Source organism: Equus caballus, chromosome 13 (assembly GCF_041296265.1).
Source record: "Equus caballus isolate H_3958 breed thoroughbred chromosome 13, TB-T2T, whole genome shotgun sequence".
Lineage (NCBI taxonomy): Eukaryota > Metazoa > Chordata > Mammalia > Perissodactyla > Equidae > Equus > Equus caballus.
Window position 1 is genome coordinate 4,822,839 of NC_091696.1, and position 14,295 is coordinate 4,837,133.

Here is a 14,295-nt window from a genome sequence, read left to right on the forward strand (position 1 = left end):
CACTTTCAGCCCGGGGGAGCCCAGTGACATGGTTATGGTATCTTTCTTTCCTGCCAAAACTAGTAAATGAGAACTCAAAACACATACCTTCCAATCGTGAACTAGAAAAGAAACTCCTGAGGGCTGTGTTTTGTCCCTGAGGGAAGAAAGACGCGTACCTGAAGCAAACAGACCCCAGATGCCTGCACAGGGTGGGGACGCCATCTGTGGGGTCTCTGTCAAAAGGAGTGGGTAAAATTGTGTTCAATCTTCTTACCATGATCACTGCAGGCTGAGGAGGAGACCACCGCAGCTCACACGGAGTAAGCTTTTAAAATACATTCCATAAAGTCTATGAAACTGTTTAGAAAAAATTTATTTGAACATATGAAAAGTAAATTGAGAGACCCCAATAAAACAGAGAAGTTCTTTCCTTGGCGACGGCAAGTCCTCACAGGTTTCCTTCAACAGTGCCAGGCGCTGCGTGTAAGCCTGCGGTCACAGCCTGCCAGCTTCGAGCTCACGGAGCTGGCAAAGGAGCCTGTGTTCGTGGCAGGGACACACCCCGTCCACAAGGAGGGAAGCCAGACAAATGGACTTGCAGATGCCGCTCCTCACATCCTCGTTACGGACAGCACAGGCTCAGAGCGTGTCCGAAAAGACACACGAGCCGACAGGCTCACAGAATTGGCATCTTTTAAAGACGCCCACGTCACTCTGCAGAGAGCTGCACAATCTTCTTCTCATCTATCCAATCTGGACTTTGACGAATGTGACCAGGTAGGAGGTACCTGGACCACGACGTCACAGAACTTCTGCACCAAGCCGTTCTGCCGGTGCGGAGGGGCTGCCTGGCGGCCCCCCAGAGATCCTCTTCTATGGCGTCGGCCACCCTCTCCCTGGAAGGCTTCCTCCGACCCGGGCGCAGAAGGCACACTGCCACTTGGCGGGCCACGGGGGTCCGGCCTAGCGGATGGGCCTGAAGGGAAACGCCACGCCTGAGATGAAGGTGTGCCCGGGGTGTGTGGGCAGGGCGGGGTGGGCGGCCGGGTGGGCCGGCACGGCCCCGTAGCCCAGCGGGGGCGTGTGGATGTGAGGGTAGAAGCCAGGGGGGAGCGCTGTGTGTGGCGACTGCTGCACTGGGCCCGAGATCACCAGCTGGAGCAGGCTGCAAACACAAGAAGAAGGATTAGGATGTGCTGATCTGGGGCTGGCCCTGTCCACCTTGTGGCTTGGCGCCACCGGGGAGAGGAGAGGAGAGGAGAGGAGAAGGAGAAGGCCTGGACACCATGGCAGCCCTCACAGGTCCTAGGAGAGGCACCAGATGAAGGCACAGAATCTGCACGTTTCCAGATGGGGACACTGCCAGCTCGTATCTGGGGAGGAGCAGGAGGTGGCCTAGGGGTGGCAGGGTCTAGACTGGGCCCTGGGCAGAGAAGAGGGGAGGGGCTAGCAGTGGGAAAAGCCAGGATCCTGCAGGTGGCGAAGCAGAGGGAGGCGACTGAGGGAAGTGCAGGTGCCCAAGGATGGAGGGGCTGCACCCGGGCCTGCGGTCTACAGAAGCTCAGGACGGAGGTCAGCAGCTGTGCCAGCCTCGAGTGTCTACACTCATGAGGGTTGTGACTGCCAACAGGACAGCAGGCTGGTTTTCTGTCGTCCTGAACGACTGAGTCCTAACTGGATTCCAGGCAAAGCCACCTGAGAGCTGGCCTTCCAGAGAGCCTGGAGGGAGAGCCTGTGCAGGCCCCACCCTCAGATGGCCCAGGCCTCGGCCCAGCCCCGCCCACCTTCAGGGGCCCCTAGCCTCCACTCCAGCCCCCAAAGGGCTTCAGACCCTCTGGCTCACTCGCTCCTTCACTCTCGGCGCAGCCCATGACGCCCGAGCCTGAGGAGCCTTCTCCGGCCTGCGTTCTCCCCTCCGTGGTTTGGGACATGGACAGCCTCCTCCCAGAAATCCCCTTCCCTCCTGAACTCTATGCCATTTCCAACGCGGTTCCTTCTGGAAGTCCTCGCCGAGTCTCCCCGCATCAGTCTCCTCTCTCGCTCCGCGCTCCCCTCCAGCGAGGGCAGCAGAGCTTCCTCACTTCCTCACCACCTCTAGCTTTCCAGGGACTCAGCCCGTCCACATCCTGCGGTCAGCCTGGAACAACCAGCTCCCCAGCTCTGCCCCAAGCAGAGCCGCTGCTCAGCCCTCCGTGCTCCAGCACAGAGGCCTCCTCCCTCGCATGCAGCCTCTGCTGCACACAGACTGCCTCTGCTCTCTGCGCCTCACCCCAAGGCCGTAGCTCCAGCTGGGTCCTGAGTGTGGAGTGTCCACGCCTGTCTTCCCACATCACCAAATCTCAGCTGCCAGGTCCTCTCCCACCCACCATCCGCCCCTCAGCTTCCCCGTCTGTGACAATCCACCCCGGGCCACTTCACCCTGGTGGGCCCTGCCTACTGTCGGCCACTCCCTGGAGCTCGGAGGGACGGGCAAGGTCTTCTGCAGACTGACCCTCCCCCCGGCCCCCCAGGACAAAGGCTGGTATCCAGAGCCCCCAGGAGCGGCTCAGGCAGTAAACGGAGGGCGTGAAGAAAGCGGGTGCCTTTTAGTGGCCCGAAGGTCTTCTGAACCTCTTTTCACCTACGTTACTCGTTGTTTATAACTCTGGGTGAGAAATCCAATCAAAATAAGCCAACAAATCAATCTAAGGAGGGAGTATCATAGAGGCAAAATTTAGGTCATAGGTTTGTTTGAACCTGTACATCCTGCCAGGGACAGAAGGGTTTCAAGAAATTTCTGGTCTAGTCAGAAAGACAACACAAAGGAGACGATCAGAAATCAAAGCAGCGTTCCAGGTGACGACGTGTCCTCTCTCTCCCCACGTCAGTGCCAGGCCGCCCCTGGGAGGCTGGGCTCTGAGACGGGGCCTCAGGAGAGGCGGCCCCAGGCTCCAGGGAGCCCAGGCGGGGGTGTTAAGAAGCTCCAGAGGGATTCTCAAGGGGACCCCTAGTCATGATACTGAGCCGATTAAGGATTCATACCCTGTCATTATTTTAATGCCCTGAAAACATTAAATAAAAGCTGTGCACAAAGAAGGGAAATGTTACAAAGGGATTACTGCCAGAGGGGAAGAAAGACACCAGCTTACACTACCAAGTCCTCAGATGCCAGGGAATTTTCTTGGAGCCCAGAAAAAAAAAAAGGAAAGAAAGAAAAGGAACAGTGTGGGCTCCTGAGGGATGTGGCCCTCTGGACGAGCTGTCTGTCCTGTTGATATGGTATCTCAAGCAGGACCACTTTGTCTCACCAGGAACCACTCCACCTTCTGGTCTTGTATCTGCCCTGACGCCTGACGGAAGCTTCCCCCGGAGAGCTCGACGCGGAGCCCCAACCTCAGCTCGAGGACGCCAGCCTCCGGCTACAGCTGCGCTGGCCATCAGCCTGTGAATTTGCACCTGGCTGATCCTCTGGCCTCAAATGACGCATACTTCTGCCCCAGCCACACCTGCCCAGACTCGCAGGCCCTGGCATGGCTGTGAGCACACGCGGTGCAGTGGGGCCTGGCTGGCTCGCTCACCCTCTGTCCACACCGCCTGCCAACGCCAGCCCTAGAGCCACACTACCCCTGCTGAAGACCAGAGTGACGTCTGAAGAAGGAACATGAATCCCCCACCAGCTTCGCCGGGGTGTTTGCACCCTGTGAACCCTGTCCCTGTGCACACTGCAGGGGGCAGGGGAGTCCGCCTCCAATTACAAACACGTCCATACAGCGTGGCCCCAATGACTACTTCTGGTGGACACACAAGGTTCCGTCCTTCTGACATCACTAGTGACTGACTAAGGATCCCCATGCTGTGGGACGGTTAGTTGCTTCCAGTTTTCTTGCTACTAACGATAGTGCATTTGCATGAAACATTTTTGTGCATACAGCTTTTTGCTTCTTAGATTCAGTGAAATTAATTGGCTGAAGTGAAATTCCTAAGTTATGAAAATAACAGCAAGAGTGACAGCAGCTAACCCTTGTTAGATACTTAGTATATACCAAGTGCTAAGTGCTTCCTGTGTCCTGACTCGTGTAATCCCCACAGAAACCCTAAGGGGGTCCAGGGGTTGCGGGAGGCAGGGGGACATGAGGCAGGTACACTGCTTCCTCATTTTACAGAGGAAATGGAGGCGGAGGGAGATGAGGAACTCGCCAGGCTCAGACAGACAGGAAGGAGCAAGGCTGGAATTCTCACCAGCAGCTTTGCCACCACACAGTTCCTGCTTTTCCCCATTATTATCACTATTCCCCTAAAATCATGCGAGTGACCACCATTTATGGAGAGTCCCACGTGCCATGGACCATGCTGAGAAATTTACCAACACCTCCTCATTGAATCCTTACCACAACCCAATATCACTGCGCCCATTTTACATGGGAAACTGAGGCTCAGAGACAGGCGAAGAGACTGGCCAAGCGTCACAGAAAACCAGAAAGCTGCAGTCAGAACCCAGTCTGTGCCACCTGATGCCAAAGTGCTGCCATAACTGACACGCTGTGCCCTAGGGCCGCGGCTCTGCAGCATTTCCCAAAGGGCTGTGCCATTCACAGCGTCACCAACAGTGTGTGTGCACCAACGTCCCCACCAAACATAGGTGTGCCACTTTAGTGAGCTATAAATGACACTCAGTTTAAAAGCAAGATGGCCACTTCATCTCTTTGATTTCCCTCTCTACTTGGGCTTCCTCTCATGCGGGTTACCCTGCCATATCTGCCCCTACTTATCGTCAGGTCCCTAAGGGGCTCCTTACATACAGAAGCTCTAGACCCTGCAGACTAGCTCTCCCCAAAGAAGCCAGGACAAGGGGTCCACCCTGCCTCACATCCCACACACCGCCCGCCCAGCGAGAAGTCTTGAGAGGCACTTACTTATTATGGGGCAGCCTGGAGCACAAGGTTCTCAGGTCATCTGAAAGAAAGGAGGCTCAGAATTAAGGAGCAGACTGGAGACAACAAGGTGAAATGTCCCTGCCGTTCTTTTCAAGGATGCTAGCAAGACAGTAAGAGTGCCTTACGCTACGTTTTCCCAGCATCATTTAGAAACTGGGTTCTTCCTCCTATTTTTGTTTTAACAAAGTAGGCGCCAAACAGAAGACACCACTTAGGGATGTGGGCAGCTCTGTCGGCAGTTTGTAGGATGGCTGGGAAAGGGCCCAGAGGCAGGGCTCTCACTGGGCAGATCAGACGTCCACGGCGGTAAGAGGGAAACCCACCACCAGTGACCACCGCCTGGGGACACTGGCAACCCCAGTGAGCCAACAGTTACAAAGCCAACACAAGCATGTCGTCAGCATCAGACCGTTCTCCTGGACGAGTTCAAGTTCTGAAATGCAGAATTAAGGAGCCCTCAAAACTGGTGACGGGAACGTTTTATGCCTTGACTGGGCAGTGGTTACATTGGTCAAAACTCATCAAACTTTGCACTTAAACCTGTGCATTTTACTGTATGGAAGTTACACCTCAATAAAAAAGGACTTCAAAAAAAGAAAAAAAAGATTCCCCAAGAGGAAGATATTAAGCCACTATCCACGCTCTGGAGGAGCCCAGTGCTGGGACGACGGCCAGGAGGCACGCAGACGCCATGGTCACAGCACTCTGCCCGGATGCGTTGCGCGCCTCTACCCTCTTCCCTGTGTTCACTAAGAGGAAAGAAGCCTGGAAGAAACAGAAAACAGTACCTGCTCAGGAGCCCCTACTTTCCTCCCGCCCCCAGGAAGGCTCGGGCCAGGAAATCACCCACCTCTCGTGCACAGTAAGGCCCCAGAGGCCATGGCCACCTGCAAAGCCTGTGCCAGCCGGTCCAGAGAGAGCTCGATCTCCTGGGAGGCGTTGAGGGGGTTCAGTTCATCCGCCAGTCTGTTGATCTCCTCCACCAGCGGGACCATGTGGTCAAACAGGATCAGCCCCAGGCGGCCGTACAGGTTCTTCTCGGTCAGGTGGACCTGCAGCATCATGAGAACCTGCAGGACGCTGAGATGCAGCTTCGAGTACAGGAGGTGGGAGTCTCTGTCCGCCTCCCCCGAGTCCTGGCTCACTTTGGAGGTGACGTGGCCGTTGGATAACGGGGGCTTCTTCCTCCTTTTGTAAGCCAGAGGGGCCTTCACGCACCAGCGGATCAATCCAGTGAGCGGGGTGAGCTCTAAAAATCCTATCGGGAGGTTGGCTGCAATTGGGGTATTTAAAAAAGTGATGAGAATCAACCGTGGGTCCTCAAAAATCCAGTTGACAATCATTTCGAGCAAGTCCAGCGGTGGGATGAGATCATCTGCAAACAGAGGTGTCAGGTCAGGAGGCTTTCCAGCCCCAGGGACAGGGGTAGATGGAGGGGAGCGGACCCCTAAGTTGAGAAGACTCCCCTTCTGGCTTTCAGGCTACGGACTTCTTTGCTCATCTATTCCCTATCTCCTTTCCTAGAACATCCCCTCCACAAGGGCCGGGACTCTTGTCTTATTCAATATTTACCCCTGGTGGCAGGACTGTCTGGCCAACGTAGGGCTCAGGAAATAGTCACGTGCCACATAAAGATGTTTTGGTCATTGATGGACCACATGGATGACAGTGCTTCCATGAGATTAGCACCTGAGAGCCTGGGCGTGTCTGTCGCAGGCTATCCCATCTAGGTTTGCATAAGCGTACTCTACAATGTTTGCACAACAACGAAATCGCCTAGCGACACATTTCTCAGAACACAGCCCCATCGTTAAGTGACACAGGACTGACTATTTGTTAAATCAACAATTCCCCAGAACTCCGTTAGGTTGTGAAGAAAGTTCATCCTGTGTGTCTATTTAAATAAAATTCCACACATTTTATGTCCAAAAGTATCACCATAGTCATCCTTTCCCTGTGAGTAGGTTTCATTCCTGCATTTAGTGTCCCACCCATGGTCCAGCCCTAAACGTGGAACCCTTGTCTAAGCAACGGCCTGACCTCCCGTGATCCCTGAGAACTGGCATGTTCTACGGCCTAGACAGAGAACAATAATAATAAAAACAAACGCTGATGTTTATTTTGGGCTTACTGTATTCCAGGCACTGGTCTAACCCCTTTACACAGATTAACAGGTTTAATCCTCAAACAACCCCAGAGGAAACTGAGGCACAGAGACGTTAAGTAATTTCCCCAGGACTCATCAGAAGCACATGAGGGGCTCAGATCTGACCCCAGGGGGCCTGGCTCCTAACCACCAGGCTATACTGCCCATCCTGGGATCAGCATGTGATGCCCTTTGGCTGGCTGTACAGGGGAGCGGGTCCCCGCTCCTATTTCTGGGGCTGTGCCCCCTCAGCTCACGGAAGAGCTAAGGACGACAGAGCCCCTGCCAGGCTCTGAGTTCCAACAGCCAACCACGCAAGAGGAAGGAGAGCATGGGGTGAGGCAGACACACGTGGGTGTGTGGTCTCAGCTGCTCTTTCTCAGGAGACACGGGCCTCTTCCCCTGAGATTACGCCGACCTGCTGTTTCGGTGTTAAACCACTGCCTCCTCCCTTCTGTTATGAAATGACGGCAGCAGGAGGTAGCAGCTGTCTATGATCCTTACTTGGCAAAATAAACACCAGGCAACCCCGCGTCCAGCCCCTTGACCCCCCGTGATGTTTCTGTCTGGGAAGTGCCAGTCTGACGCCCACTCCTGTGGCATCCCTTCCCCTCCCCCAGCTGAAGGCAGTGTGTGCACACGTGCCCTGTGTGTACACGTGAGTGTGTGTGCTTGAGAGCAAATAATCCCTATGACCTTCCTACCCAGAGTTCTCTGCACCATTCGGGCAAGAGGACATTCTGTTTGATAGGCCAGCTTCTTCCTCTTTGTGGCTTTGAAGGCAGACACCCCAGGAATGCGCTCCTGTTACCAGAAGCGCCCAAGAGCAGCCTCCATCACCACTCTGACAGCCGACCGTGGGCCCAGCCCTGTAGGGCCACCACTGCATGCCCGGTGACCTCCGCATCTCCCAACTCATCAAGTCGCCGACATCAAATACGTACAGCTTTTTGTCTGCCGATCACACCTCAATAAAGTGGTTGAAAAAAAAAATCACCGACGTATCAGACTGACAAACTGGCTTAAGAGGAAAATCCCATATCTCATATCCATTCTAGAATGTTAGTGGACACTCTGAACTTTCTTTCTTTCTCTGTATGTTAATTACCTCATTCCCAACGTTAAGGCCAATTTCTGTCCTGTTTGACCTGGGATAACTGATGACCTGGAGGGTAACTAGGATGCTGTAAACTAGGTTTAAATGAGCCTTTCCTTTTGGAAACAACAGGCTGAATACTGTGCCCCGGTGTTAACAGCTCTCAGAAGAATCTGCAGCAGGGGGCCAGGGAGAAGTCCACTCCGGCAGCGGGCACGGCTCGACAGACCTGCCTCCCACCCCAGGGGCACTCACCCTGGAAGAAGCCATAAGTCAGCGAGTGAACATGACATGCACTTGAACATCCCACTGTGTCCACACTAACCTTCTCTAGAGAACGAAAAAGTCTAACAGCAAGAAAAAAAAGTTACAAATCAAAGGAGAATCAAGTGCAATCAGGGTGCAGGCGGGAGACCAATTCTGCACTGAACAAAAACGGACAATGTGGTCACAGGTCCCGGAGCTGCTGGCTTAGCTCTCAGACCAGGATAAGAAGGAGACTGTTGGTCAGCCCTCTGAGCGGCAAGAGCCGAGGGCAGAGGAGGAGGAACCTGAAACAGAAAAGCGGGCTTTGGGTCTGGTTCTGCAGAGAAAGCTGTTCACCTGACAAGGCTCTGACGTCCCCATGTGGAAGACAAGGGCCACAGCCCCCACCCAGGGCCCACGCAGGCTGTGGGGGTCACCCAGGACACAGATGTGGAAGGACTCAGTGCAGCGTAAAGGCCTGCTGGTCGATCCGTGTTCCTTGGAACCCACCCATGGGGGAGGAAAGTGAGCAGAAGAGCCCACATGGGGCCTGAGACTCCTGCCCGAGTTCAACCAGAGCCGGTCAACTTCTACTGGTTCCCTTTATTGACGGTCTGCGTAAAATGATGTGACCAGAAGACTGCTGCTGGACAGGGACAAGGGACCTGGGCTTCTCCCAACTGAAGTCAAATACCATCTGATGGCCACCCAGACGACCTCTCCTGGCATCTCGTTCAGAAAGTCTCAAAAACATCACCAGCAGTAGAACTGACACGTGTCTCCCAGCATGACATACCCAGAAGGACACACCCTACCGAGTACTAGTGTTGCCAAAAACGTTTAACTCGAATCTGCTCATAAAGAAACAATCAGACAAACCAAATCAAGGGACATTCTGCAAAACAACAGGCCCGAGCTCTTTAAAACGTTAATGCGATAAGAAATCTTTTTAAAAGCTGAGAATTGTTCCAGATTTCAAAAAAACGAAGTGATACAACAACTATGTAAACGTATGACCCCTGATTGGATCCTGAATTCTCCTGATCCCCTAAAGGGAGGAGTAAAAAAAAGCTATAATAGACATTATTGAGACAACCAGGCAACTCTGAACACAGGCCATTGACGAGATCACAGTATTGTCACTATTTAATTTCGTGGATGTGATGACGGTATCACGGTCAAGTAAGGAAATGTTCTTGTTCTTAGGAGATAAATGCTTAAGTGGCTGGTACATGATACTGGCAACAAACTTTCAATAGTTCAGAAAAGAAATATCTGCAAGTGTGTGTGTGTGGAGAGAAAGGGAGAGAAAGAGAAAGAAGCGAGGGAGAGAGAGAGAATACATGGCAAATGTTCATAACTGGTGAATCTAGGCAAGAGGTACGTGAATGCTTGTTGTCATATTCTTGCAACTTTCCTGACACTTCAAAATTTTTCAAAATAAAAAGTGAGGGGTGGGGGCTGGCCCCGTGGCCGAGTGGTTAAGTTCGCGCGCTCCGCTGCAGGCGGCCCAGTGTTTCGTTGGTTCGAATCCTGGGCGCAGACATGGCACTGCTCATCAAACCACGCTGAGGCAGCGTCCCACATGCCACAACTAGAAGGACCCACAACAAAGAATATACAACTATGTACCGGGAGCCTTTGGGGAGAAAAAGGAAAAAAAAAAATCTTTAAAAAAAAAAAAAAGCGAGGGGTGAAAAAGCAAGTCACATGTAGGGAGAAAGCCACATCTCTCTGCCATCAGACCCTAGTTTTGGGGCTGTCTGCCACTTGGACCATTCTGAGTCAAGCAACTAAGAACCACCAAGGAAGGCTCCCTGTGAGCAAAAGAGGCCAAAGCCTTCACCGGACAGTTCACCCGGGTGTTCAGTGGAAATAACACCGGCAATCAGCTGAACCTTCTTTATCGGCAGCAATCTGTTTACAGCTTACCTGACGACAGGTCGTAGAGCGCAGTGACGGAAGTAATGAACTGGCAGCAGAAGCGAGGGCTGGCACTGAATATCTGCTTCAGCGTCTGAACGGATCCCGGCACCAGACAGCAGTAGTCATCCACGAGGGCCCTGGCTAACCTCACACAGTAGACCACAGGCGTCCGCTGGAAAGAAGCCACAGTCTGCTTCACTACAGGAATCGTGAGCTAGGAGACCAGCATCTATGGACCACCAGAACTGGCAGAACCACTTCCAAGAAAGGAGAAAGAGGCTCCCAGCTCACTTTGAAGCAGGGGTTGGCAAACTAAAGCCCAGAGCCCAAATCCACCCTGCCAGCTGTTTTTGTAAATAAAGTTTTATTGAAACACGGCCCTGCTCATGTGTGTGCCTGTTGTCCGGGGCTGCTCTCGAACTACAAGGGCAGAACTGAGTAGTTGTGACAGGGGCTATCTGACCCGCAGAGCCTAAAATATTTACTATCTCGCCCTTTACATAAAAGGCTTTGAAGTTTACTTAGGAAAGATCACTTCTGACTTCAGGTGAGGAAATGACAACTCCTCTGACCCTACAGGTGAGACTCTTAAGGTAAAAATTAACAGTTGCTACCACTTAGAAGAGATTTGGGAGAGTGTGTGAACTACGACGTGATTTAGAACAGTACTTTCTCCATTTCTCTTACAATCCCATCCTCTTACAGGTTTCCTATCACAGGTTTCTTTAATTCCTTCGAATCTTACGTCACCACCATCCCTGCCTTTTTCCTTCCCACTCAGATGCCAATCTGTAGCCACCGCCACATTCAATAGCTGCTCAGGATGCTATGGTTCCAGGGCCCCAAGGCGGCCTGCAGGGGAAACCGCAAGGAGACAGGAGGCCACATTGTTCACTCAGGCTGCAATGTGCCCCCATGACACTAAACCGCCATCTCTACCTTTCCTCAGGCGGAAGCTGCAGCCGCACGCCGCAGTGTGGCCAAGCCGGACCCAGACCACGAAGACCCTTTCCTGTCGCGGACATCTGCTCATTTCGCCAGCACAGCCGCATCACAAGCGACAAGCGGAAAATTATATTATGAATTAGAGGATGCTAAACTTGACTTCATTAGCTTGTCAAGGGATAGAGGTAATCCTGAGGTTAAATATAACACACGTGTTCAACTCAGATGACCCAGAAATCGGACTGGTAAGAATTAAGGTACAGACTCCACTGAGGTTTACCTATGTGCTACAAAGAACAATATCTATGTTAACCAAATTTCAAGGATAAACAAGATTACAAGAAAAATATTTGATTAAATTGAAAAGAAAAAAGATTGTATTTGGGAATGAAGCAGGTTTGTGAAACTGAATGTAGCAAATCTTGTAAGCTTAGCTAAGGATCAGATTAATCAAAATTTTGAGTTATTGATTACTCAAAGTGAATTATCAATTTTTCAAAGACTTTGAGCAACAAAAAAGTAAAACAGGGACCAGCCCAGTGGCATAGTGGTTAAGTTCGTGTGCTCCATTTTGGTGGCCTGGGGTTCGGATCCCAGGCACAGACCTATACTGGTCAGCAAGCCTTGCTGGGGCGGGGACACACATACCAAGGAGAGGAAGATTGGCACAGATGTTAGCTCAGGGCCAATCTTCCTCATCAAAAAAAAAAAGGTAAAACAAAATGGATCTTCCAAAATACCATCTACTGCGAAATCCATTGTAAACATACATTTTTTTCTTTCAATTTAAAGACACTCTAGAAGGCTTTTATGTTCATATACATCAGAAGAGTCATCAACTTTGCAACGTCACTTGGAACAATGCACAACAATTCACATGCCTACTGACCTAACTGTATATAAAACAGACAAACATTACTACCATCTGACACATAACGATCTTTTTTAAAAAAATCCTATCTGTGAGGCTGCATGCATACCTGTTTTCAAAATCCTACCTTATCCTTTTCCCTTAAGGATTTTTCACTTGTTCTGCAGATGGAGACACTTCTGTTTTTCTTTTTAAAATTCATCTACCATTCCAAACTACTATTTTCTCCAGAATGGTTACTACTTGTATGTAAAAACAGGACTGGGACATCAGCACACAGGGTCGTGACGATCAAGGAGATAACACATGTGGAAAAGACCTCTCCCAAAATCCAATTAAATGGAAATTCCTGACAGTAAACAACTCTTCAGAGACCTCAGGCTGTTTCTAGACAAGTACCTGGAGCCAGGAGGCCGCGCACTCCAGCACCGGGATCCGGCACACGGCCACCGCCATGGAGACCAGTTTCCCCAACAAGTTCATCCGGCTGTCATCGGCTTTGTTCCCTTGGGGACTGAAAAGGGAGGAGAAAATAATCTGCCGTACAGAGTCCTTGGTTTGCTCCTGGAAATAATTGCACATGATTTCAAGAAGTTGGAGCTCCTGAAGTGAATTCAATCTCTGTAAAACAAACCCAGGAGAAGCAACAAAAAATTTGGCTTTAACACGTGTATTAATTCATACAGTAAAACAAAAACAAAAACCCAAAAATACACTATCGTCCCCGGGGAACTTTCCACCCCTGTAAAGCCCAGGCGCCAGGGGGTAGCAGTCTCCTGTTAACCTCAGGAAATGTCATCAGACTTCATCAGACATCATCCTGGGGGACTCAGGATGACCTCACAGCTGCAAGACTCTCCGAAACAGGCCTTTAGTGCGGCTCGTGGGCAGTCCGCAAAGCCTCTTCCTTGAAGCCCCTTGAGACAAGGCTGTCACACGCCCAAAGAACAGGCTCTCAGCGGGGGCCACGCTCAGGACTCGGGACCAGGGGGCGTCTGGCTGCTGCCCGGGCGCCGGGGCGCGGTGGCGGGGCAGAGACCCGTCGGGGAGGGGAGGGCGGGGAGGGCACGGGCTCCCCGGGGCCGCGCCGCACCTTGGGCTGCGCGCCGCGCTCCTTGGGCACCTGGAACACGAACTCCTCGAGCAGCTCCACGGGGCCCTTGTCCACGATGGGCAGCGGCGCGCTCTGCAGCTGGCTGCTGAAGTAGATGTCCAGGTGGTACAGCACCTCCTTGGCGGCGCTGAGCGCGTCGCGGCGCAGCAGCGAGTGGCGGATGTCGCTCATGGCGCGGCCGCGGCGGCCCGGGGCCACGGGAGCGCGTCGGGACTTCCGCCCCGAGCCCCGCGGACGCGCCCGCCGCGCTGGAGACAAAGAGGCCACGACCCGGCCTCCGCCCGCCGCCCCGGGCCTGGGCCGCGGCGCCCGCCCGCGCTCGGGCCCGCTCAGGAGGCCATCGCCGCCGCCCCGGCCAGCGGGCGCCCCAGCCGTGCGACTGCGGGGCCAGCGAGCGCCGCGCGAGCCCGACGCCGCGGGGCCGAACGGCGCGGAACGCCGAGCGCGGCGACGGCGGCCCGCAGGGGCCAAGCGCAGGCCGCGGCCGGGCCGGCTCTCGGGAGGGCGCCCCCTGGCGGCTCGGCCCGCCGGCCCCGCCCCCGCCGGCCCCGCCCCCCCCGGCCCCGTGCCCGCCCTCGGACCTGCGGCCAAGCTGGCAGGGCCGCCCGCTGGGGGCCACACCCGCGATTGAACGCTCGCCGGGTCTCGCGCTCCCCCACCCGCCGCAAGACGTGCCCGAGCTCCGCGGGCTTCCTTTGCGCGGCGTTCGGAGCCTACTCGTTTGATTTCCCCCCGTGCTTTCCCACCAGTAACGATAGGGCGGTGGTGCAGGGCCCGGGCTCAGGCCTCAGCAATTTATTTTAAAGGTCATGTCCGGTCTGAACTCAGGGGCTGCAATGATAAATGATGCTCCTCTACCCCTGACTCCCAGTGCCCGTCCCGAGTCCCTATACCCCAACCCCCTCCAGAGTGGCCTGGCCTAGCCGGGGAGGGCCGTGGGAATCTTAGATCTCCTGCTCTTAAAGGCTCTCCCATCCTAAAAACCCTCAGCACTTTCTATGAATCTCCCTTCCCACACTGATCTCTCTGCGCTGAATTAACCGGGTGGTTAGTCTG

General features: G+C 53.5%; 1 protein-coding gene across 2 annotated transcripts; it reads right to left on the minus strand.

The window, feature by feature from the left end:
• Nucleotides 1-337: 337 nt before the first annotated feature.
• INTS15 (integrator complex subunit 15) lies at nucleotides 338-13,672 on the minus strand. Of its 2 annotated transcripts, none has more exons than XM_023655231.2 (6): nucleotides 13,219-13,672; nucleotides 12,525-12,746; nucleotides 10,316-10,481; nucleotides 5,746-6,270; nucleotides 4,875-4,914; nucleotides 338-1,147 (listed from the first exon to the last, which is right to left on the minus strand). In XM_023655231.2, exons 1-6 carry the CDS (start codon nucleotides 13,408-13,410, stop codon nucleotides 946-948), a joined length of 1,347 nt encoding a protein of 448 aa, XP_023510999.1. In that variant the 5' UTR covers nucleotides 13,411-13,672; the 3' UTR covers nucleotides 338-945. The 2 variants fall into 2 exon arrangements, with proteins under 2 accessions (XP_023510999.1, XP_023511000.1); XM_023655232.2 differs by having other exon boundaries at nucleotides 13,249-13,559.
• Between the last annotated feature and the right edge of the window lie 623 nt (nucleotides 13,673-14,295).